This window comes from Vanessa tameamea, chromosome 23, assembly GCF_037043105.1.
Source record: "Vanessa tameamea isolate UH-Manoa-2023 chromosome 23, ilVanTame1 primary haplotype, whole genome shotgun sequence".
Taxonomy (NCBI): Eukaryota; Metazoa; Arthropoda; class Insecta; order Lepidoptera; family Nymphalidae; genus Vanessa; species Vanessa tameamea.
Genome location: NC_087331.1, coordinates 6,554,585 through 6,581,229, shown reverse-complemented (window position 1 = coordinate 6,581,229; position 26,645 = coordinate 6,554,585). Strand labels below are relative to the sequence as shown.

The window sequence follows — 26,645 nt, the reverse complement described above, 5'->3', positions numbered from 1 at the left end:
AAAGATAGTAAGTAATATGCGATATTTAATGATATAATAATTTAAAAAATATATATGATACACTGATCAACATAGTGGCTCTGTTAATATTTCAACATTAAGTCAGGATGTGAGATATGAAGCTTATGAAAGGTCATACAAAATTGATGAATGTTTTACAAGCTACTGTATCATGAAGGTTCCTAAATATTGTAGGTCAGTTTTAAAATAAGCCTTGATATTATGTAATACAACTTTTATTGTAAAAAATAGGAAAGATTTACATGAAATGTTGCGGATATTATTTTATTTAAACGCATTAAGACAATACATTTTCATGTCTTATTTTTATACTTTTATTAAAATATATTAGAACGCCTCTCAAAAAAATATTTAAAACAGTAATTTCAATTCAAATTTTATTTATTTGTGGCGTCAATAATTTTTTTCTTTTATATTAATAGCGTAAGCCGATTTTTGTCCCAGTGATTATGGGATGATAGCTACACATAAAAAAACGGTTATGGTCTCATTTTGAAGAGCTCCAGCCGTAGATGTACAGAAAATATAAAAGGACTGTTGATTGCAATTAACTAAATTGTTACGATTTAACAAAGAATAACTTTTAGAGAGCGGAAAAAGTTACTGGCCTGTTAGAGAGCAGTACTACGGCTGCTTAAGAAAAATAAAATAAAAAACATAAACAAAATTAAAGCAAATTGTTTTCGACAAACTCCAATTCTAACTGAACTAATAGGAATTCTAACTATTTGACAATAAAAATTTCATTTAAATAGATTTCATCATTTTGGCGCCTACTCTAGAGATGAGTGCCTTGCAGTTTACAATGAAATCAAATCAAAACAAAACCTGGTTCATAGGTTTCGAAATTCCTAAATCCTAAATCTTTTGAATACAAGCGAAGTTAAAGTATAAGTATTATTTAAAGATTGGGGAAAAGAGGGTAGAATAGTTATACGATATAATATTCAAAAAATATAAAATGTTCTAAAAAAAATTGTAGGTAACCCATTTCAATAAAGATATTTTTATATACTGCTTGAAATCATAACGCAGGTAAAATCTTCAAAATTTTGCAGGAAAATTAAATCTCAGCGCTGAAAGTTTTGAAATTAGCGCTGTTATTGTCGACTTTACATTGTACTCCTTTTGGGAAACATTGTTACGGTACAGAATTAGTATGCAAATGGAAGAGGCAAGCGCTTAGAGCTTAAAGGTACGTCTTAAAATGGAATAGCGTTAAACGATTACGATTAACGGTAATAGGAAAATTTTGTATGAGTTTGTATAAGAATTAAGTATAAGGGAATTGAATATATGAAAACATTTTCTATCGACACACAGTCGACATATCGAGAGTTTGTTGGTTTGAAATTGGAATTCACAATTCTCACTATGTGCAACTACAAAGTCAAAATATACTATATTAAAGTAGGCTTGTATTAAAACTCTGGATTCTGGATTGGATGAAAATTATTATAAGTTTGGAATGTGGATTATAACGCCAATATGTTACGCAGTAGTTACTTTTATTTACCATTCCTGTTGTATATACATGATTATTTATTCTAAATTAAAGTCCAACGCATACTAACTCTTATTAACCACATTTTGAATCTTTTTTCGAAAAATACGACACTTATAAATATTTTTAAACATGATATTTAAATTTTAAAAGTTAAAAATTTGCGGAATTTTTTTATAGAAGCGCACACTTTGCCGGGGAGGGGGGATTTGATTTGACTTTGCGGAGACTTGGTAAGTTTATCAACTTCTCGTGTTTATAAACTACTTGTAACTATTTCTACATAAATTGTGTGTCAACAGTGATGTTTTACAAAATATCGTTTTAAAAATAATTTTTATACATCAGTCACGAGATCAAATATTAATCAAGAAGGCATATCTAAATCTTCATTTAACGAGTCTGTCATCGTTAAATTTAACATTGCCACTAATCTTGGATATAGATTTTGCAACTGAAATGATAAAATGTTATTGTTTAATGTTATTGTTTAAATATATTTTTTCTTACGACTATCGTATCATATCGCCATACATATATAAACATATGTTCGATTTTATCGATCGATTCGAACTGATAACGATTGTCTTACAATTTTGTAAAAAATCAAAACTGTTTTCAATAGATAAAATTAGTTGGAATTAATATATTAGTTTTCGTTGGAGGCTTGAACCGTGTAGGCTGTTGGTATTTATACAATAATTATTTATATTATATCCTCACTTGTATAAAAATTAAAAACATTTATGATACAAATCTTGACTGCGCTGAATGGCAGCAAAAATGCTAGCAGTATTTCTCCATTGAATCGCTATTTCGATCCTCCAGGCAAAATATGGGCCAGATCTCTTATCACAAGTGGAGGAAGACGAGATTTTATTTTAATAAAAGTTTTTGCACTAAAAAGTCCAACTGCAAATCAAACGAAGACATAATTTAGAAATAATAGTCGAATATTTTGTTAGGATTGCAATATTTTTCTAACTAATTTTTCGCTTTAGTAAAAATAAAAAATCCGAACCGTTTCTGTGTTTTACCATCGACGTGCAAACAACGATCGGTCGAGGCATTGAGGCGTGATACTGCGATAACTGTACAAACGCAACCGCTGTCTACTTTAAAGTTTTATTTTATAACTATTTTTATTTAGACAAATGAATAAATAAGCTATTTGATTACCTTTAACTTGGTGGTAGGGCTTTGTGTAAGCCCGTTTGGATAGGTACCACCCACTCATCAGATATTCTACCGCCAAACAGCAGTACTTAATATTGTTGTGTTCCGGTTTGAAGGGTGAGTGAGCCAGTGTAACTACAGGCACAAGACATAACATCTTAGTTTCCGAGGTTGGTGGCGCATTGGTGATGTAAGAAATGGTTAATATTTCTTACAACGCCATTGTCTATGGGTAGTAACCACTTACCATCAGGTGACCAATTGCTCGTCCGCCTATCGATATCATAAAAAAACCTTCCATAGACTTATTGAAGAGTCTTCTTTAGGGAATATGAACCAATTATTATACTTATACTGCTGATTAACTGATATGAATACTTTTTAATTAGCTTAGCATGAAACCTTAGAACAAATACAAATACGAAAAATTATAATTTAATTTAAATCATGAAACTAATTTTAACTATAACAATTAACCATACTCTTATGAACTTTGATAATCACCTTTGAATATATTAGTATTGAAACTTCGGAGTAATCTCTGAATTCGTCAAAAATATTCTAAGCAAATTTTGCGTCTCGATATTCATAGACAAGTTTTATTTAAATCAATTTTAGGCTACAGTATACTTTGTTTTAGTTTATAGGGTATGTGTACTTAAAGTCGTTAGGTGTTACGTATATTTTTCCGGGCAGAAAAGTATGCTAATCTAGACTATAATCTATCTCTGAACCAGATCTCATTCAGATCCATTCAGCCGTCGTGGCTGAATAACAAACAACCATCCATTAAAATTTTCTCATTAATAATATTAATGTCTGAGACTAATTACATATAACGAATCAAGAATAACAAAACAAAAAACAATAAATCATATTCACGTACGATAATTTATATAAACGTACATTAATTCCTGTCACATCCAGTTTCTATGTATGCAGGTACGCTCTAATGAAAAACATTAATAACATCTGTGCACACTAAAATGTCCTTTGTTTCTTGCGCGATTTCCGAAATTGTTACCTTTTGTTACGATGACGCTCAGAACGATGTGCTTAGAAATGATATGAACTTTTATATACTATTTTGTCAAATACAAAGATATATAGGGTTTTATATCAGATGTGACCCGCGGTTTTGCTCGTGCTTAATTTATATTTTGCATGGAACTGGTACGTCAAATTTAAGTTGTAAAACAAAATTGGTCATATGCCCTTGACGTCTGTATTTTTTGTTAAAATAACTTAAAGAGCAGTCATTCTTTTGATTGAGTGTTTTAATTTTAACACATAACGAACATTGTCCCGATTTATCTTCGTCGAATAAAAACTTCTGTAAGTTCTTAAACCGTTATAATACTTACATACATACATATAAACGATACATTCATATTCGACCTTCAAATGTTACCCGTCGCAAACCAAAAGTACAATATTATTTAAAAAAAAAACAGTACCTGTACCACTTCCATGACCTTCTATTCTATGGTTTATACGATATTTCATATTGACCAAAAAAGGACAAGTATTAATGAAATGCTGGTTCTGTTAACATATAAATTTACTTGGTGGACTTCTTGCAAGCCCGTCTGGGTTACTCATAAAATATTCCAGCGCCAAACAGCAATATTAGGTATTGTAGCGTTCTGGTTGAAAGGGTGAGTGAGCCAGTGTAACTACAGGTACAATGGACATAACATCTTAGTTCCCAAAGTTCCCAATGGAGTCTATGGACGGTGGTGACCTCGACATAAATATACATATACTCGTATACCAGTACAGATAACATCGCTGTATCTATTGAAAGTTAATCATAAGGATTTGCGCTAATTCAATTTAATTCTTAGAAATAATAATAAATTGTAAATATAAAACTCAATATCGTTAACAGACTAACAGCTCACAAGATACTTTAAAGTCGAAAGTTTAATTCATACTCTTTGGACTATTAACGTACCTACGTTCATTGTAACGCTTTATGATTTACTAAAAAAAATAATTATAGTGAGGTTAGAACGTGTGCATCTTAACCGATGATTTCGGGTTCAAACCCAGGCAAGCGCCACTGAATTTCATGTGCTTAATTTGTGTTTATAATTCATCTCGTGCTCGGCGGTGAAGAAAAACATCGTGAAGAAAAATGCATGTGTCTGACACATGTGTATTCCACCAATCCGCATTGGAGCAGCGTGATGGAATATGCTCCAAACCTTCTCCTCAAAGGGAGAGGAGGCCTTAGCCCAGCAGTGGGAAATTTACAGGCTAATGTAATAATGTAATGTAACATAAAATAAAATCGAAATAGAACGCACAGAGCATCATAGTGAAGCAACGAAGGCGAATACAAAAACAAAAGCGAATGCTGTTCTACGTCTATCGGTAGTAATTAACAATCTGTTACTAAATCTATAATTAATAGTTAATCGTATCTACCTACTACCGGGGCTTCGTATTGGCTTTTGATTCTATATTCACTTTTGTTGCTTGATGTACCATACGTTCGTCCTGCATTTTGTTTTATAATCTAAGAACTGTGGTTTGTGTGAAGTCTTAAAAATAAATCAGTGTATATATACACAAAGACATCAATTGACATCACGCAAGCGATTTTTTATGGATATATATTCTCTAATAAAATTGATGGTAAGCCACCACACATTTCTCTTTATTATCAAATTCTATTATTTTTAAGAAACATTAACAAAACTTAATTGTTAGTTATTATTTTTATTTAAAATAGACAGACTAGTAAATAGACCACATAATGATAATAGGGTACCTGATTTTCACTGGCATACAATACTAACCATCCCATAAATCAATACGCCAACAACCTCGGAAACTAAGACGTTCTTTGTGCGAATTATATTGCCTGTAGTTGCACTGGCTCACTCGCCCTTTGCTTAAATATTCACTCAGTTTTCGATGTGATATTAATACAAATATCAAAATTACGAAAATATATTCTATATTTAAAAAAAACCATGACACTAGATGAAAAATTTACTGGTTATGAATTAGAGACATGTAAACATATACGTCAAAGTGAAACTGTGTAGTTAATCTTTAAGGGTTACTATTAATGGTTGCTAAAAGTAATTACTTAACTCTGCTGACTGATTTAATCCCCAACATATACGTCATATGTTACCAATTAAGTAATTAGCGTCGGATTTTCTGCGGCGAAACGCGCGATATATTTATTCATAAAATAAAATAAGTCCTTCGACTACCACAACTAATATTTTTACTATGAAACATTGATTAATAATATAATAAATATTGGACAACATCACATACATTACTCTGATCCCAATGTAAGTAGCTAAAGCACTTGTGTTATGGAAAATCAGAAGTAACGACGGTACCACATACAGCCAGACCCAAGACAACATAGAAAACTAATGAACTTTTTCTACATCGACTCGGCCGGGAATCGAACCCGAGACCTCGGAGTGGCGTACTCATGAAAACCGGTGTACACACTACTCGACCACGGAGGTCGTCAAAATATACGTAACCTACAATAACGTGTTGCATACTAGCAACGTCCTTCAACATTGCACGGTTGCATAGAAAACTAATGAGAATAATTCACAGACAATTATAAATTCTATCCCGAAATTTAATTGTTTTTATACAAAAAAGGAACTGTGATATTTTATTTAAATAGTATTAAACAGGAGACTGGAAGAGAAACGAAATATTATATGGTCTCAAGTTATCAATGTATTGGCAGTCTAAGAAAAGGTTTATAAGCTGTTTAGTTAAAGATGACCATAGAACGAAGAGAGAAAATTATTAATCAATAATAAGTAACACCTCGCCTTATTGCCTCTACTGGTGACAGGGGGGCTGGATCATTTTTTGCCCGTAGGACCTGTGTGAATGCTGCTAGCATTCTTGCCACCAACCCACGCGATCACGGTTTACACAGAACCTATTTTAAATAGTGATGCATATGGTTAAGCTTAATGTTAATATATCTTGTGTAAATATATTTATGAACAGAGAACTATGATAATGATGGTAACCGATTAAACATACTGACCTACTCACTAAATGAAATAATATTACAATAGTGATTTATCAATAGAAAGAGCATTGAAAAGTGTAAACAAAAACTTTTTTGATGTTGGTGGCTTTAAATTATTACAAATAAATAATGAAATATAAAACCACAAAACTCGGTAAAAGTATGTAAACAAAAATAATTATACAGGATGATTTCGCCGTGCGTGATCCCCTTTGAATGTACATCAAAAGCGATAAAATATAAATCTCACTTGAGCTGGTGTAATTACACACAAAGGGTAATATTATCATACAAAAATAATATGTCTTTGAATTCTACTAATTCTTTTAATTCGTATTCAAACAATTATAGGTAAATATGAATAGCTTTAAATATTATATAATATTCATATACTATTATAAAAAGTAGTATTATAAAATGTTCCTTTATGGTCAGAAAAACTGTGTGAGGGTATTAATAAACATAAAGAAGAAAAGAGGAGACAGAATACCACCCAGAGGGACTCTAAGCGAACCTGTCAAAAAATTGTACGGTTATAAAAATATGAACTTAACCAGGAAAAATAGAGAATATGTAGCTTCAAGGATTAAGAAATCAACAGTAAGGTAAATCAAAATAAAAAATGAATAAAATAAACGCGAAGATAATGTAAGATTTAAGTAAAGTTAACTAAATAAGCAAAGTGACAAGCGTTGAAAACAAGTTCCAGAAGAGAGGAAAGAGGTAGAAATCTCACGATTAATTGGAAGCATAGTTCGGTACGATTTAGCAATAGAAGGATCGTTATTATATACTGATGTTAGATCTACTGGAAAAACTGTTTTTGTTTTTTAACAAGGTGAAAAAATTGGCCTGTATTTCGTTTTCAATTCATCAATCACACATGTAATTAATTAACACGTGTATTAAGTCAAAATTATTTCATCGAAATTATTGCGAAATCGTAAATATTGTCGCGATATTTAACGTCAAAATTCCAATTTAAATGTCAACGCAACACATCGTCCGATAATAAAACACGACTACAAAGTGAAAAACCATATTTGTTCAAACATTTGTACAAACATTGATTAAACGTGTTGCAAACACATATTGCAAATCCCTAATATTTGCAGAACCAACCCATTGGTAATAACATACTACGTTATGTGATAAATCTATTTGGCCCAAATAATCGCATTTGTTGATCAAACAATTGGGAACAAACATTGTATAGAACATATTTACTAATGGAGGGTTGGCTAAGCGAAATAGTTTTGGTGCCGTAATCGTTTGGCAGATAATAAACATTTCTTGCTTTTATAAAATATGGTAATTTAATTATAAATAAAACAATAATAAAAGTCTCGACTCGTCTAGTCTTGTATTAATTAATATAAATATTTAAATTGGTTATAATATTATACCTTTTGATTTTAGTACATTTAGTTATTATTGAATTTGTAACTAGGTTTTGATGCTTTTATTTTAGATTTAGGTTAAACATTCTCGTATTACGGTCCAAGTGAAAACCACCTTATATAGCTACTATAAATAAACAGTATCAATAATTATAATATTGAAAATAAATACGCATCAGAGGACCGTATCAACGCTATTCTTTGTTGAACATTTTTTTTTTTATATTGGTGGACAGTGGTATATGGTGGATAATGGTAAGTGGTCACCATCGCTAATTGTTAGAAATATTAAACATTCCTTACATCGATAATGTTGTTTTGTCTCTTGTGCTTATAATAATACTGGCTCACTCACCCTGCAATTCGGAACACAACAATAATGTAGTTTTACTGTTTCAATATCTTATCAGTGGTCTGGATAGGTTAAATACGCAAAGCCATACCACTAAGTATAAATATGTATGTATATTAAAATGAGATACAAAGTAATTTAATGCTGATATGGGGTTTAACGATAAACTGTTGCTTATATTTTTCTTATTATAAAAGTATAGAATTCACCAAAAAAACTTATCGAACCTAAAGAACTACTAATTCGATTTAATGTTATTTAGATAAGTAACTATGGTTATATATACGATAATTTAATGCTTGGTTAAAAAATTTCGAGTAATTGGCACTACGTGAACGTATCATACGAGTTATTTGATCTTGCGAGTAACTTCAACATTTTTTTGCATTCACTCGCCTGCACATCTCGACTTCATATGACAGCGGTTCACACATCATTCGAATTATTCGGACGCTTACGAAGGTAGCTGGCCAGTTGCGAGAGGATATGGGTCGGTTCGTATATTTTTTGACATCACTAGCAATTCAAGCAGATGTCGCCTGTCAGAAGCTCGCACAGCGTAAACGAGGCTTAAGAGTCCCAAGGGACCTAAGCATCACCCATAAATGTCAAATAAACAAAATTCCACGCAAATAAATCAGTAATCCATTATTATTATTTTTAAAACAAATCCGAATTTAGAGTTTATACGAAGCTACTGATGGTCATTGTAATTTCAAAAAGTGACCAATATGTGTCGAATCCATTATTGGAATAGTACGTAATTATTGATAAATCAATAAGAGGCAATAACAAACAAAACACACTTCCTGCAGTGCGAAATAATGCGTAAATTGCAGCTAACATTATGGAGGCGAAATTGTTTTTGTATGGTCTCGTTACACGCAGAAATGGATCAACAGATCAAACGTGTTCTTTGCATAAATTGTAGCGATTGATAAAAGATATACAAAGTAAGTAAACATAAAGATTTGATTTAAAATTTTGAAAAAAGTCGTGTCTGTGTATTCTTTATTTCAATTTTAAGGTATTAGGTAAGATGGAAATCTCAAGGTCACTTAATATCAGTGTTACAGTAACATTAAAAAAGGTCTAAAGTCACCTTTGTTTTTGAGGACAACATTTGCAACTGCCACCAAGCTTCCCCAATACAGTTGAGGTACATGTACGACAGAATTTGAGACTCGAAAATTATTATGGGCAAAATTAAGCACATACAAAAAAAAAACATTTTGATGCTCTTCTATGAGTAACCTTACATAAGACCTTTTTATTAACCGTTACGATAATACTGCTTTTATAACAGAATTTCACGAAAGCAAACACGTGAGTTATAACTAGTTCAACATAAAGTGGTTAACATCGCGAAACGAGGATTTCATATTAGCTTTACCATCATTCTTTGCTTTGCTTAAATAAAACACTGAAGTGGGATTTCATTCGCGTCAGATGCAAAGATAAATATTCCATTTTATATTTAGTTGTATAAAAAGACGAAATGATAGCTTATATGAATAAGTATGTTATAGAACTTTGTCTAAACTAATTAAATAGAAGTCCACGTGGACGTGGACGTCATTTTGATGTATTTATAATCAAGATAGTTCATTATAAGATATAATATTACTTATATAATATCTATATTTATATTTTATGGACCATTCCTGTAATTTCCTCCGCTGAGCTATGATGATCTTTTTTTGACAAGACATGGAGTTTATGCGCCACGCTGCTTCGACCTGCTTGGTAGCTAGTGCCGAGTTTAGTCATATCAATTAAAATATAGATTTTTTCCTATAATTATATCTTTTTGAAATTTTCAACAACGATTATGGTGAAATTTCGAACAGTTTCTAAAGCTAATCAATGATCCGACTAAATAATAAACGCTTATTGGTCGCTTATTACGTCATCGACTGACATGGACCAATTACAATTGAGATTCATGTAAATTGAATTTCGTCAGCATATCAGAAACTAGAGATGAGTTTATTTTAGGAGATTTATTTAAATGCAAATCGACCGCCGATTCGGAAAGTAAATTCTACTGTATTCTTTCTTCTCTAAACTCAGTTAGACTATTCCACCAATCAAATAACAAATACTGTTCTATAGATCTATTCACTTACAAACACGTTAGATCAATTAGTATATTTTTATTTGTTTGCCGTCTTCACTCTTGGTCGTCTCACGCACACAAAGACATCTTATAAACACGAGTGTAAAATATAGTAAAGTTTTATTGACAAGATGATGATCTTTTTTTATTATTATAAACATTCCAAACAAATAGTAGAATACAAAATTTAAATAAATATGTTTTATTTTATTCCTTGATGATGTTTAATATTTAAAAACCGAATTAGAACTTTGAAATAATTTATAATTAAATATAAACAATAAATAAAAATGGAAACAGTATTTCGTGATAAGATAAATATTTTTTTTGGAATTATGTCCTTTTACGTGGCTTACATGAAATTTTTAATAATTATTTAATACATACATATTGACTTGGTGCAAACCCGTCTGGGTAGGTACCACCCACTCACCAAATATTCTGCCGCCGAGCAGCAATACATGGCATCGTTGAGTTCCGGTTTGAAGGATGAGTGAGCCAGTGTAACTACAGGCACAAGGGACATAACATCTTAGTTCCCAAAGTTGGTGGCGCATTGGCGAAGTAAGGGATGGTTAATATTTCTAACAGTGCCAATGTCAATGGGCGGTGGTGACCACTTAGCCTCAGGTGGCCCATTTGTCGGTCCGCCTACCTTTTATATAAAAAAAAATAAACATATCTAATGTATTTAATACAAAATTTACGTATAGTGAAAGCAACTTCGTCCCAAACGGGTGTCTCGCGTCAAATCTCACGTCATACCGTTTGTTTACCGCGATTAAAAGACCCAAAGTAATTTATTGCAATCGATTTGTGAAAACACATATCCGTTCAAAAATAACACCGATAAATTCAACCATTTGAAAATAGTTTAAAACTAAAAAAATAGATCATAAACTACGAGAACATTTCCAATTAAAGTTCGAAATCGAAAATGTTCAAAATCGACTTTCGAAAAACACGCACAACGCTTCCGTCTAATTTCGGAATCGAGTTTGAATTTACTTACAAGCCGAACGCCGCATTATGCGATGGCAGCAGGCAATTTGTATATCCACTAACTAATATTCAACGAGTACTCTGCAGTTAGCAATTGCAGTTAAGTGAATGTGGTCGTAAAAAGTAAGTAATGGTCGATTAATGTCCTAACGCAAAGACCACTAATTAGGCTTATGCGGAATCCGGTAATTGGAATAATGCTTTGACCTGTTTTTGATTACAAACAGTGTTCAGAATTAGAGATAAATACTTGAATGAGGTGCCTAAAAGTTAATTAAATGCAGATGTCCGAGCAGAGTTGGAAGCAGAATTTATAAAGGTTTCACTGTGTTAAATTAAACTGCGGTGTCTGGTGGTTAGTATTGCTAACCCGAATCGAATATGGCTGGATCAAATCTAGGTAACCGAATACTAACGTGCTTGTAAAATCAAAATCTGTAATATAATTTGTTTTTTTTTTTTTGTTTTCGCGGGTTATGAGTTGGACCGTATTAACTTTTTTTATAACTACAGACGATGAAATTAATTGTAAATATATAAAATAGAAAGTCTTTTTAACTTGAACATGTTTATGGCTAAAATAAAATATAACGATTGAATAATAGTAAACTAAGTTGAAGTTTATTGAACATATACAACTTTTTTAAATGTAAGTTTTTAATGTAAATGTCGCTAGATCAATGGCAGATCTTGAGGTCCTGGGTTCAAGCCCCAGATCAGGCCGATAAAAAATTATTCAGTCATTCCATCGAAAACTTCTTTAATAACAGTCCGGAGTATGGTAATTGTGAGAGTGGATACTCCCATGCTTTGGAAAGGACGTAAGGCCATTGGTCCTACGCCTGAACTCTTTCTAGTCGAGTCCGATTTGTCATTCCATTGGATTTTAATATTCGTCCTGCGTAGTTGGCTGGTCTCACTTGAGACTTGGCACGGTGGCCAAAATTTGCGTGATTAAAAAGAATAGCAATTTTGGCAATTTATTAGTACTATTCAGTTAGAGATGACCAAACACAAAGTAAAAAATAATTAACTACATTACTGTCATAATAAATCACTGACACAAGAACGGCTGACGTTTAATTTCAAACAGATCATTTTAGAGAACAGAAAAAAAAAGTAAATTAATATTCCACTTCTCGATGAATCACGCTGTATAGCTTATTTGAAATGATACCAAGTTTATTAGTACTCGTTAACATAACGTTTAACAGTTTTAATATTTCCTCGGCAGTAAAATATTTAATAACTAAGGGAATGAATCTTTGGGATTGATATATTTAAAAATCGTATCTCGTGGATATTGACGATGAAAAAATATTCTTCTTATTTAATGCAAATGGAATACGTTCCATAAAATAAGCTAAGCTTATTGTTTATTTTTATACCGGCTCACTTATTCCTTAAGCTGGAATACAGCAATCAATTATTTTACCTCAAATTTTTATTTGGTGGTAGAGCTTTATGCAAGCCCGTCTGCGTAAGTATCATCCACTCACCAAATATTCTGCCGCCAAGCAGCAATACATGGCATCGTTGAGTTCCGTTTGAAGGAGGTTGAGTGAGCCAGTGTAACTAAAGGCATAACATCTTAGATATCAAGACATTTTGTTGCGATCTAAGGCATGGTTACTATTACTCACAGCGTCAATATCTATGTGCGGTGCTGATCAGTTATCATCAGGTGGCCAATAATATTTCTATTTGGTTAAATAGCTGTGAGTTTATTTCCAGGTAGATGTGCTTGCATATAGGTTTGATTGTCTAGTGGGATACACAAAGTTCAATCCAAAAATAGATCTTGGTCGAGCAATCGATTTTCAGAATCGAAGTGCATACCTGTTCTGGTCTTAATAAATCGCTGCCGAAAGCTCAAACATTTTTCGGAATTTTCGGTAATATCAAACTAACATTATTTCAGCCTCAATCCTGTTATAAAAAAAAAAATCGTCATATTATATCGAAATATATCTCCATAAAACTTTGCTGAAGGTGGAGGAAAAAATGTGGGTAGAAGAAGAGGTTACTTAGAGTTTGGGTGAAGAGAGATTTCGTTGTAAACTAATTGCTAAAATCCCATAATTACAAAACATATTTGATGGCAGAAATTAATGATTTCAATTGGGGAAATTGATTTATAATAATTCTGATAAATTCGTTTAATTTAGACACGTATTTATAATATATTAAGCTTTCGGCCACTCTTTGGCTAAAGCGTTGGCTATGTTTTTTCGACTGAATCTAAAATCGAAACTGACGCTTCCATTGGGACTCAAATTTGTCACAATAATAATGCTTTTTTAGGCACTATTTTATTTCATTATTCTTACTAAGCTGCTAAAATTTACCACTTTAATAATTCTAGGGAAAAACAAAATTGACAATCAATAGCCAACGTAAAGTGACATAAAGAGTCAAATTTTATTATATTTATTTTAAATAAGTCCTAGGAGGGAGTGATTGTTTATTAAATTACCTACGTTTACTAGCAAACCTGTCTCTCATGACATTTCTTCACAAATCATAAACCATTTTTAATTTAACTAAGGCAAGACATAAGACTGATGACTTACCTTGACTCTCATTGAAGAACCCAAGAACCATGATGATGATAACCACCAGACCAATCTTGAGCCGGTAGCCCAAGAGACGAGCTGCTCGCATTTCGACTGGCCACGTCATCGCCGTACTAGCCTTGACGAATCCATTCGTTATACGAAATGTTCAGTAGCGTGTTGATTCGATGCATTGTCTGAAACGAAAGATATTAAAATTATTTAATTTTAACTTCAGATATTTTTCTTTATTATGTACTTCAGGGAGATGATGTCTTAGCCCTGTAGTGGGACATTAACAAGCTGTTCGATAACTTTTTTTAACACTTTTTTGTGCAAATTTGCTTTGACAACTAATTCGCTTAAGTACTGACTGTTATCGGATAGGTAATGCAATACCTCTTAAACTTTTAATTAACAATTATTCGACACGACTTGTGCCACACGAATTATACGTTGATGAAACTATTCTAGACACTTCACTTAACAATAACTGTACAACGTTGTATCATATGAAATACTAGAATACGAATCGGAATAAACATTATATAATATTTATTTTATCTATGATTTATTATCTGACGCGCTGACGTGTCTGGAAAATATGTGCAGTCAGTATTAGATCAGCGTGTACGAATTTAAATTCAAACTCCATCTTATCAAGAGGAGAACACTTTGCTGAGCATCTGGACATTTATAATGTCCAGTCAATGTCCATTTATAATGTTAGATTACTACTAATTTTGAATTGTTTCAATTGACTTTTTTTGTATGTAATTAATAAATCGAACAATTGACGTTTTAATTGAATTAGATATCTCGATGAAAGCACTTATGTTATTAATAATACTGTTATGTGATTCTAAGAAATTATTTTCATTGATGAATAAAATCGAGACAAAAATAAAATTGTAATCGATTTGTTTTATTCGTTTCTCAATAATACAATTTTAATGAGAAGTTTGCCAGCGCCAATTCTCGTTGCCTTTTAAGACATCGTTGAGGAAATTTTAATTAAAATACACTATAGCGATGCAAAATGCTGAAGTGAGCATCGCATCAAAAATTCTTAAGAGGTATTGTCATATTGTTAAATTGGATTTATTTTATAATTAACATTATAAAACAAATATTATTGAGTTAAATATCTATTTATTATGTAATTTCTATACCGTTGTGCGGTTTACCGGTTGACTTTTCGGAACGGAGTTCTTTTACGCGGTTTACTGTAGTGAGTGAACTGGAAGAAATTGTCACGTAAGGAAAATCTTTTATTGTCTTTTTCATTGTATTTGTTCTATTACACACGATTTTGTATAATAGTGTTAAAAAAAAAATTTTTTTTGTAATTGTTTTTATTGACAAAGTCTTTTTAATAACATTTTTTTTTTTTATTGAATAATAATCTCAGTTACATGTATAGCTTCATAATATAGTGCGAACTGTGTTTCGTTTGATTTTTGGGTCAACAAAGAAATGTTAGCAAAAGTCTGATTTAACGCCACGACTGTTTTTGACTCGCTCCGTTACGCAGTTATTTTTAATGCTCTACAGTTTGTTGTCGGGGACGTGTATTAGATTAACATCAACTTCTGACGTGTATGAAATACGCAAAAAACTATTTTTTTTTCCTTTATTTTTGAAGTTACATTTCTTTTGGCGCGTGAGAGCGTATTTCTATGATGAAAGGGTAATATGAAAACTACCTGATAAAGTTGCTCGCTAAACTGCCAATTAAGCGCCGAGTCATAATTCTAAGACGGAATATGATTTAAATTTCAACGTTCTCGGCTTGTTCGATGTTGTTACAGAGAAAATAATTTAGAATATGTAATTTGGCAAATGCTTGTCTTGTACCGAAACGCAAATCAAGATTTAAGCTTCGTTGATCATTGTAAATATGGGTTTTTTTAAAATAACCTAAATCTCTCGATTGAAACAAAATATTGTTACTGTCTTACGGCGATATATTATAGTTCTTATTTTAAATCATTTACAAAATTTAATATTCCAAATAAATGGAGAATTTATACATTCCGAATTTAAATTTTGACCGCATATAGTGGAAATAAAATGTCAGCCATGTTTTTAAGTTCAAATGCAATTTCGATTCACATTTGACTGCTAGCATTTCCCGTCTCGGCTTCTCCGCTTCACGTTATATCCTCGACACGAGTGGGAGCCAATGTATCAACGCGAATTGCATTTTACAAAGAACCCGTCATGGTTAATAGAGAACGAGCAATATAAATATTGATGTTAACAAGAGTCATATTAACTAACTTAACCCTGCGCGTGAGTCTAGCTTTGTATTTGAATTTGAAACAATTTCCGCTCATATTATTTTGTCAAAATCTTGCAAATTTTTTTTTGTGCAAGTGACACTAACCCTACAAAAGATTGTAATTAATTCAAAATTGATTAGCATCTTTAATATTTATTTTGATAATTGAAAGACCGGAAAACTTACGCAGACAAACAAGATTCACATTCTCGTAAAGCACTTTAGTATTTTTGGAACGATTTTTTTTTACCATTTCTAAGCTTTTTTTATATATACCTATTAGGTAAGTGTTTCACCTCAATGGTCGAATGGGCCAGCCTATGGTACGTGGTCATCATCAGACATTGGCGTTGTAAGAAGTATTTTAATGCGAAACTAACTTTGGGAACTAAGATGTTATGTCCCTTGTGCCTGTCTTTTCATTGGCTCACTCATCTATTAAACGGAAATACAATAATACAAAGTATTGCGGTTTGGCGGTACAATATGTGTTGAAAATAAAAGCCAGTAAATGTCCCACTGCTGGGCTAAGACCTCCTCTCCTTTAAGGAAAAGGTTTGAGAGCTTATTCCTCCACGCTGTTTCGATGCGGGTTGGATACACATGTGGCATAATTTCATTGAAATTAGAAGTGCCTACATGTACATGCAGGTTTCCTCACGATGTTTTCCTTCACCATCGAGAACGAGAAGAATTGTAAGCACTAATTAAGCACATACAAATTCAATGGCGCTTGCTTATAATTAAATTATATATTGATTCATTCAATATGCATTTTGATTTGAAATTTAATTTTTTTAAATCTTTTTAATTAAACAAACTAATATAATCAAATGTAAAATTAATTAATTTCGAAATTCTAATTCTGTCTCAATTTACATCGGCATGATAAAACTTAAGCCTTTCGGTAAAATTAAGATTACGTGTTGGATATGCAAATGTAAATAATGAATGTTGTTATCACTGAAATGTATGAATGTAAGATGATTATAAATTTTGCATAGTTTAATACATTTTTGTCTAATTGAAAATAATGAATATTTATTAAGATTAATTTATAGGGGCCAAAGAAAATTTTATATCTTTAATATTTATGCTGAATTCATAATCCTGGTATCTTATCACAGCAATATATGGTCCGTTCTATACGATCCAGAGACACAAATAAAAACATATAAAATAAAATTTCTAATCGATCTAACCGCTTAGAAGTTAAATGCCATAAGAATTATATACATAAGTAAAGACAATATATATAATTATAAAACAAAGATTGTTTATGGTATAGAAAGTTTGATGGATAACCTATGGATGTCTATGCCTAAGAATGGCGCTGTAAGAAATAGTGACCATTTCTTAGTTCGCCAATTCACTATCAATCTTAGGAACTAAAATGTTGTAAAACTCCTTCAAACCGGAACACAACAAGACTAAATATTTATCAGTAGAGTACCTTATGATATATGCCCAGGCTTACACAAATTCCTACCATAATATTATAATAAAAGCATCCTTTTTTATTACAAGATATTAAATAAATCTACATTCTATCAAACTCAATCTAGTATGGGTGCTCAATAGTAAATAGCTTAACAATAGTTGATACGGATTTAAAAACTCCGTAATCGTATTTCTAAAGTGCCCACTTAATCCCCCGTTTTAAGAAACGTCTCTTCTCAAACACTTCTCAAACTTGCGTAGGATATTCCCAAACATTTTTATTATGTGTATACTTGTTTTTCCCGGGACCGACCAGCCGTGACCGCAACAAAAGGGAATTTTCGTGGAAGACATTAAAACTTGTACGTTAACAACTTGGAATGATCCAGAAGCCTTTTAATAGCGGAAAAGTTGTAGACGATTCTTTTTTAACTGTAAACTTACTAATTATGAAGTTTTATGGCTATAGACAAAAAAGTAAGACATAAATGATTCAGTGGTTTGAAATTAACGAGTTTTGATTTGCAACTGTGGGTGTAATTTTCGATGCTCGATCAAATGGAAATGAAATAAAAAAAAATTACATTGACGTATAGTTTTGTTGCTGGACTTTTGGAACGACGTCGCGACTTATTTGAAATTCGAATTTTCTTTTATAAATAAATAAAACGAGAGGTAACGTATGTATGAAATAAAAGTGTAAAAGAAAATAAATTAAATTTGTAATTGCTTCACACATTTCTCGAATACAACTGTTTTGTTTTTTAATATGGATGAATAAAACAATACTGGTACAAAGAGTGAGTTCGAAGTTATGAGGCACTGTAATTGTTGATTAAAACTGTAAATGAAAACGAATAAAATTTACCTTTTAGTAAAATTAAAATCAAAGTATACTTTATTCAAGTAGGCTTTTACAAGCACTTTTGAATCGTCTTTTTACAAGACTATATTATTTGAATCTTCCACCGGTCCGGAATGTGGATTCTACCGAGAAGAACCGGCAAGAAACTCAGTAGTTACTCATTTCCAACATTTAAATTACAAAATTATATTAGTTAAATACGTATATAATATATCCTGCCTGGAAGTCAACAAGAATTAGTTCCACGCTTTTTTATCATCTATGTAATCTTGTATTGAATAATATGCTTTTTATTCAAATATTTTTTACAAAAGATTTGAACTTATGAATCGCCAAAGTTAAAAATATCTGCGGTATTTTATTATAAAAACGAATAACTGTTCCAAGGAAGATGAAAGTTTATAATATAAACTATATATATATATATATTATGTATAATATATGCATATAATAGTAGAGAAAAGCTGAGAATTTCAACTTTCCTAGTCGGAAAAAAACTTTTCTTTTTCCTTTCCATGTTTGTTTTTCAATAAAAAACTTAATATACACGTATATTTTGAACCAGCACGAAGCAAGGACGTGTATCTAGTTTATTATATAACTTAAAATATAAATATAAAACCACACCACACATAACCTTTCATTTGAAATTCAAGACACAATTTACGTAGAGGTTAATCTTATCGATAAAATAATATTTAAACCTCTGCTTGATATAATACATAGGCGAGATAAATCAAGTAAGCCCAATAGAGGAAAGAACACCTAACAAAGATATATGGTCATACATATTTTATGGGAAAGGAGGAATATCCTTGAACGCGTTTCGAACTTGCGTAAGGAGAGTTTACATGAATAAGCGAAGCTGTAGCGATAAACTCAACAAACATTGATTTTAACAGTCCAGAAGGGTAGGTGGGGGAATGGTAAATGGTTATTAGTTACCTTACCTTTGCATATAGTGTCATGTACATGCTTAGCTACGTGCTGTTAGCGCGCCGCTAATCTAGGGTCCTTCATGTTTCTTATGACTGTAATTCCAGTGACGGAATCATCGTTTAATTCGAAACATAGTTTGGTAATACAATTCCTACACCAGACGGGCATTATTACTGTTAGTTTATTTGATACTTGTTTTGAGGAAACTTCGAGAAGGGTACAATCAGAGAGTCATATACGTTCTGTGTTTTATGTTATATCGTTATGTCTTTTACTTTTAATATTATGAGTGCATTTAAATTTGATTCCTGATATTTTGATTGTGGCTTATAAATCTAGTTTGGAACGTGACGATTCCAGTTTGTAAAGCTACTGGTTCGGAAAGTAAATTCGGAAAGAATAATCGGCAATAAACTCAGTAGTTACTCTGTAGAAGCATTGTTATTGTAAAATTGAAAATACCTTGGACAAATGTACCAGAGGGATTTTCAATATTACGGTAAGTTTTTTCGACCCCCAAATTCATGTTATCAGGGCTTTCGATACATAGAAAGAAAGTTTAATTTAATTTGGCAACATTACAAGTAATACCTCGAAATTATAAGAAAATCTTACAAATAATCACAATAAATAAAAAGGAAATAAAAATAATATTTTTTTAAACACAAATAGATTTACTTTATTAGTGTCTTCAACAAAGACATTATATTATATAAAGAGCTAAACCTAATGCTGAGTGTATTAGTTGTGTATATGGCAATAACAATGATTTTTAGTTTTTTTTTTGCGACGCGGCTGACAATTACAAAAATATAAAAAATAAAAACAAAAAAAGCATTCGAGAATATGAAGTTTATAATTTTGATATATATTTTCATTGTCAAAGTATTCGTAGGAAAAGTAATGAGTATTAAGAAAACACGCTATCGCTTCCGCGAGTACATATATTTCAATCTCAAGGGAATCGTAATAGTCTTAGTATAGTAACTTCCTTAAGCTCTTCGATGAAGGTCAGAGAAGTGGGTCAAATAACAAAATCCCTTATAACTTTGATTTTTACAAGGTTTTAATCTTATATCAATGTAAACACATTATGATTTATTTTATTTTAATAGTTCGATTTTTAGCACCATTTTAATTTCCAACACTGTCTGTAAATTGTTACATTTTTCGTTCGAACAATTCTTTTTTTTTTTTGCACAAAGTTCTATCACTTGGTTTACTGTCAGAAATAGACGTAAATGTGTTATGTCAGGTGACTTTCCCTCCACTTCTTTTTCTCTCTTTCAATTATATGCGGTTTTATATAAAATAATTTTAACGTTTCGGTATTTTTTAACTCACGCGGGATCTTTAATAACAATTTTACTGAATTATTTTCAGACGTTTTTAATTTAATTGTGTTTTTCAATATATAGTAAAAGAAAATTCTTTTTAATCGGTTGTCCTACGACACATCATATTTTTTTTTAAATATTATCAAAATCAAAATATACTTTATTCAAGTAGGCTTTTATAAGCAATTTAGAAACGTCATTTTACAAACTATATTAAGTGAAGCTACCACCGGTTCGGAATGTGGATTATACCGAGAAGAACCAGCAAGAAACTCAGTAGTTACTCTTTTTCAACATTTAAAAATACAGTCAACATTATATTTAAAATATTAAGATCAGACTTAAAAACAGGCATAAATTTACCTGTGATCAATCTGGACCAAACTTTCTATCAACTGCAGCTACAAAATAAAAATATGGTATCTACCATTATGTAAACATTAATTATTTATACTTATTAAGAGAAGAGTTGTATCTAATGAATCTTTCGTCATGATAATTAACTTATTAATTTGAAATTGTGTTTGTTGATTATATATAAGTTTGATAAGTCACAGAAAAAAAACAGCGTATAATATTTTATCTTTTATTGAATACCTCCTTTCTACTGCCTTTAAATATTCCGATGGTACTTAATAATTTCTCATAGAGCCGAGCGTTACTTATGCTGGATCACGTTTTGTACAGAGCATGACAAGTGACCTTTAAATTATCAGATCTTGGAAGCAAAACTGTCAACTTTTAGTATAGATTTTCAAACAATATTCCTGTTGCTTGAACATTTTATAGATTTATTGTAATAAGTCAAAAATGAAATATTTTCATATTTAAAAAGGCTCTTATAACATAATCAGCCTGTAAATTTCCCACTGCTGGGCTAAGGCCTCCTCTCCCGTTGAGGAGAAGGTATGGAGCATATTCCACCACGCTGCTCCAATGCGGGTTGGTGGAATACACATGTGGCAGAATTTCGTTGAAATTAGACACATGCAGGTTTCCTCACGATGTTTTCCTTCACCGCCGAGCACGAGATGAATTATAAACAAATTAAGCACATGTAAATTCAGTGGTGCCTGCCTGGGTTTGAACCCGAAATCATCGGTTAAGATGCACGCGTTCTAACCACTGGGCCATCTCGGCTCTTATAAGTTCTTTTAATTTATATTACAAAATTAATTTTTGTATATAAAGCTACCACAGGAATGTGGAATGAAAGAAACTCAGTCGTTAATTTTATTCAAAATAAGATACGGCGCTCGCATACTGTTAATTTTTTTTTTAAACTTTTAATTTTTAATTAATTAAAATTTTTAGTTGTACTATCAGTATGGACTTAGAATCTACTTTCAGAGATAGGAAAGTTGCTTAATAACGTTCATGTTAAATAATGTAACAAAACCTAAAATAATTTGATAAATTTTATGGCGAAATCTAAATTAACATATTTTTTCATAACAACATCAGTGTTGCAGCATCAGAATATTTACAAATAAATATAGATGTAGTGTATAAAACAATAATATATTCTTAGAAATAAGACCAGAAGTTATTTTTTTAAATACAAATTTATTACTACCCTCAAGAAAACAATTTACAAAACGAATCTACTTTGAAAACAATTAAATTTAACAAACCAAAATTAAATTAAATGAAAACTAAAAATGTAAGACCTCTGAAACTATTACAACAATTACGGAACAATCTAACGAAAAACCCAACGGACAGAATGACGTTGCCGAGATGTTGACCCGATAACAGCCGAACAGCAAAGAGATCGCGCCGGGTGCTGGCGCTGCTTTTTATATGTTTTCCCCACTCTTCTTCCATCTTCTACAATATAATAACGAATATTATCTCAATGATTATTATTAAAGTTATAAAAATAGCTCAAAGGATTAGTCAGTTGATTGGCCTTGCCACAAATGTCGCAGCACTCAAAACGTTGGAATAGATGAGTTCTGGAATGGTGATCACACCTTGGCAAGCGTAGCGTAGGACGCTCTCAAGCTACGTGGAGTGGCTGGCAACGGATAGAAAGAATTTCAGTTTGAACTTAGTGTGCCAGTAAAGACCTTTGTCCTACTTTGACCTTGACCTATGTCTATCAGTGGACGACATCAGTATGATGGTGATGATTATTTCCACCAGAAAATGACACCGGAAACGATAATAATTAGGCGCAACTTATTCATAATATCAATCATTATTATGAAATGTTCTGGTTTCCTTTAATATATTAATAATATAATCAATTCAATTTCTTAATTAATTTCACAATATTCAGTTAAGATTTACGTGTTTTCCATTGGGAAATCGAAATATAAATAAATTGAATTCAACAATTAATTTGAACAAGGCGCCTTAGCCTGCGAAGATTCGAGCAAAATACATATAAAAAAGTTAAATAAGCTAATTACTTTCGAACCAACCGAATTTTAGTATTTTTAGTATATTTATTTATTTAGTGGAAAACAAATATAACACTATAAGAAAAATAATATAAAGAATAGTTTGGAAAAAGAGCGTAATTGAAGGCCTAAAAATAAGTAAGCATTTATTCAGTCTAGTATTACTATATGACAAACATTTGTCATAATAACTGCTAGACTCCTTTAGCCCTGGATAAATATTGCTTTTAGAGTATTAGGTTCATTTTAAGAATATACGTAAAAATCTCGAATAGAGACATGGCGCCTCTTTCGTTAGTGGAACTGGTGATAGTTGATGTTCGTTTGATGAATACGACCAAATCAGGAAGACAGTAGAGCGTTATGGAAATCATCGAATAAAGACGAAATAATTACGGCGTCATAATATAATTACAATAATACTATGTGTACGCGCGAGAGAAAAGTGGACTGTAGTTAAGGAATAAAGGGAAGTTGTTACCTCAAAACTGGGCTCTGACTTATGAAGACACGTTCTTCTTGGGAGCGCTCCCTTGGTCTTCATACACTCGAAGAACACAGCAAAGGGATGGATGATATTACAGGAGAAGGATAAGTCCGTTACACAAGCTAATTTCAAAGGCGCGGCGCACTCACACAACACACGTTACCGCGGCTCACACGAGAAGGGAAGAGAGAAAGGAAGTACGTCAAACGTCAAATCATTCCATAGACAAATATTGACATTTCAATGTACGCATAAACCTAAATACGCTACACTATGTATATCTGCAATAATCAATTAATTGGATAGCGATATCAAAAGATATTATATTATAAACAGCCAGTGGTAGCTACACTTAATATATATATGCTTGTATAAACCTACTTGAATAAAGTATGTTTTGATTTTGATTTAAGCACGAATAGTAAATAAAAACGAGTACTATATCAAACAACCGTCAAACTCTTTTTCAAATCAAATTTCTTGGTTTTAGACAGCTTTTATATTATTATTAATAAGACTTAATAGTAGGATACTTATAACTACAGTAAAATTTGTTTTAATACTAAAGTATTTAAACAAATTAATTAAATTTCAAATATAAACTCTAAAGAGTTACTGTAATTTCTGCTTATAAAACTATTCAGTTGAATTTTTACTCTGATAATAACACATCTGACAATAAAATTATTTTAAAATTAAAAAACATAATATATTGTCTGTCTCAATCACAAAATATGTAAATCAAATTTATGATATAAATATTGAAGTCAGTTGTGATATGCATCTCTCGTATGAGGCTGGAATCCACTAGCCAGTTCTAGGTCCAAATATATAAATATATAATAAATAAACCGTTTTTTAAATTTTTTTATATTAGGGAAACAAACAATGAGATGACACTTATGGCATAAAAATATACAATATCACATACATCAGCTAAGTTTCCACTGATACTAATTACACAATTATTAAAATTGAAAAAAGACTAACATACATAAAATCAAATAGTTAACATTATACTATTAATGAGATCAATAAACGTATACTAACGGAAAATTATGAATAAAGTTAAACATAATTAAACGAAACAAAATTAAACAAATTATAAGGCATTAATGGCTACATTGGTTAATTAATTACAGGCTAAATATTTATATATGTCAGTACATAATATTTTATAAATTGATAAATAAATTAATCTTATTTACTTTATTTTTAAAAGAATACATTTTTTCGAATAAAATATCAATATCTGAATTATTTATTAATTTCAACATTTTTATGTATGATAGATTTTAATTGTTGCGTTTCTAATATATTTTTTGTTTAGTTGAGTTCGATTATGACTTTTTTTTTTTCATTTCCTAGGGTACAAATAACAGTAGTTAAGTACACATGACAGCTTATTACTAGGAATATAAAAAATACTAGTCCTTATTCGTAGTTGCATAATTACGTTTGAGTCCTAGTGTTGCTGCAAATAGGAGAATCCAGTGGGAGCCCTTGGAAACACCCAGATATATATATATAGATATAGAGGTAGTATTCATTGTTATTCATACCGAAAAAAAAACTGTATAACTATGTCATTCAATTAAAAGAGTAACTACTGAGTTCCTTGTTAGTTCTTCTCGGTAGTATTTACATTCCGAACCGATGGTATTTTTTCATCGATTCAATCCTAAAGGTTGATAAAAGTGTATTACGAGCTTACTTGAATAAATAATATCTTGATTTAAAAGGTTAAGTGGAGTTTTAATTTCGATGAGCACCGCTTAACAAGTTTTTGCATAAAATTAGGGCTTAAAATTTTATATAATTTATATATTTATAGTGATTCTTTTAGTGATCAAGAGTGCTCAGATTTTTGTCTATTTCGTTGTAGATAATACTCATATAATGAATAATTAACATTAATAAAACTTTTTAAGATTATAATTATAATCAATTGCGTAAATCCTATCCATATATCTTTATATAAATCCACCAAATCACAATCGTGACAAAATAAGTTCTAAGAACTACTTATATTACTTTGACGACCTCCGTGGTCGACTAGTGTGTACACCGGGTTTCATGGGTATGTCACTCCGAGGGTTCGATCCCCGGCCGAGTCGATGTAGAAAAAGTTCGATAGTTTTCTATGTTGTCTTGGGTCTGGACGTTTGTGGTACCGTCGTTACTTCTGATTTTCCATGACACAAGTGCTTTAGCTACTTACATTGAGATCAGAGTATGTGATGTTGTCCAATATTTATTTATTTACAAATAAGGTAGAGCAAATATCGGCTAATGTTTAATATTTAATAATAATATTTAATAACGTAAATAAAATTCAAACGAATAATGAAGTTCTCAAATAACGGAGCCCTTTTTGTAATACAAATTCATGTCTTGACGTCATTCTTTGTGATATCTTTACATAAACTGCTTCAAAGGCTCAGTTTTCAATGAATTCTTCGACGAAGGATATCTTCGTCTTAATCAATTTTAATTGCTTATAAATAATTAAATTGGTTATTTATTAAATTTTCTGAATGAATTTAAGTTGGCTCTCAATTTATAGTATGTATTACGTCACAATTATTAAATTTTAAATTGATTGAACTGACTCTAGATACTACGTCATCGCTGATCAATAACAGTAATAATATTTTAATATCCCGCTACAGGGCTTAAGCATTTTCTCCCGTTATGAAAAAAACATGAACCTTATAACC

At 31.2% G+C, this 26,645-nt stretch overlaps 1 protein-coding gene across 2 annotated transcripts in view; it reads right to left on the bottom strand.

Annotated features, from left to right (window-relative positions):
- The window catches only part of LOC113401868 (zwei Ig domain protein zig-8-like), a 184,648-nt gene that overhangs the window by 45,940 nt on the left and 112,063 nt on the right, over nucleotides 1-26,645 (bottom strand). For both annotated transcript variants that reach the window (XM_026641943.2, XM_064218700.1), the window contains exon 2: nucleotides 14,184-14,362. In XM_026641943.2, the coding sequence (XP_026497728.1) occupies nucleotides 14,184-14,292 (109 nt within the window). In that variant the 5' untranslated portion in view covers nucleotides 14,293-14,362. The remainder of the gene's footprint in view (nucleotides 1-14,183; nucleotides 14,363-26,645) is intronic.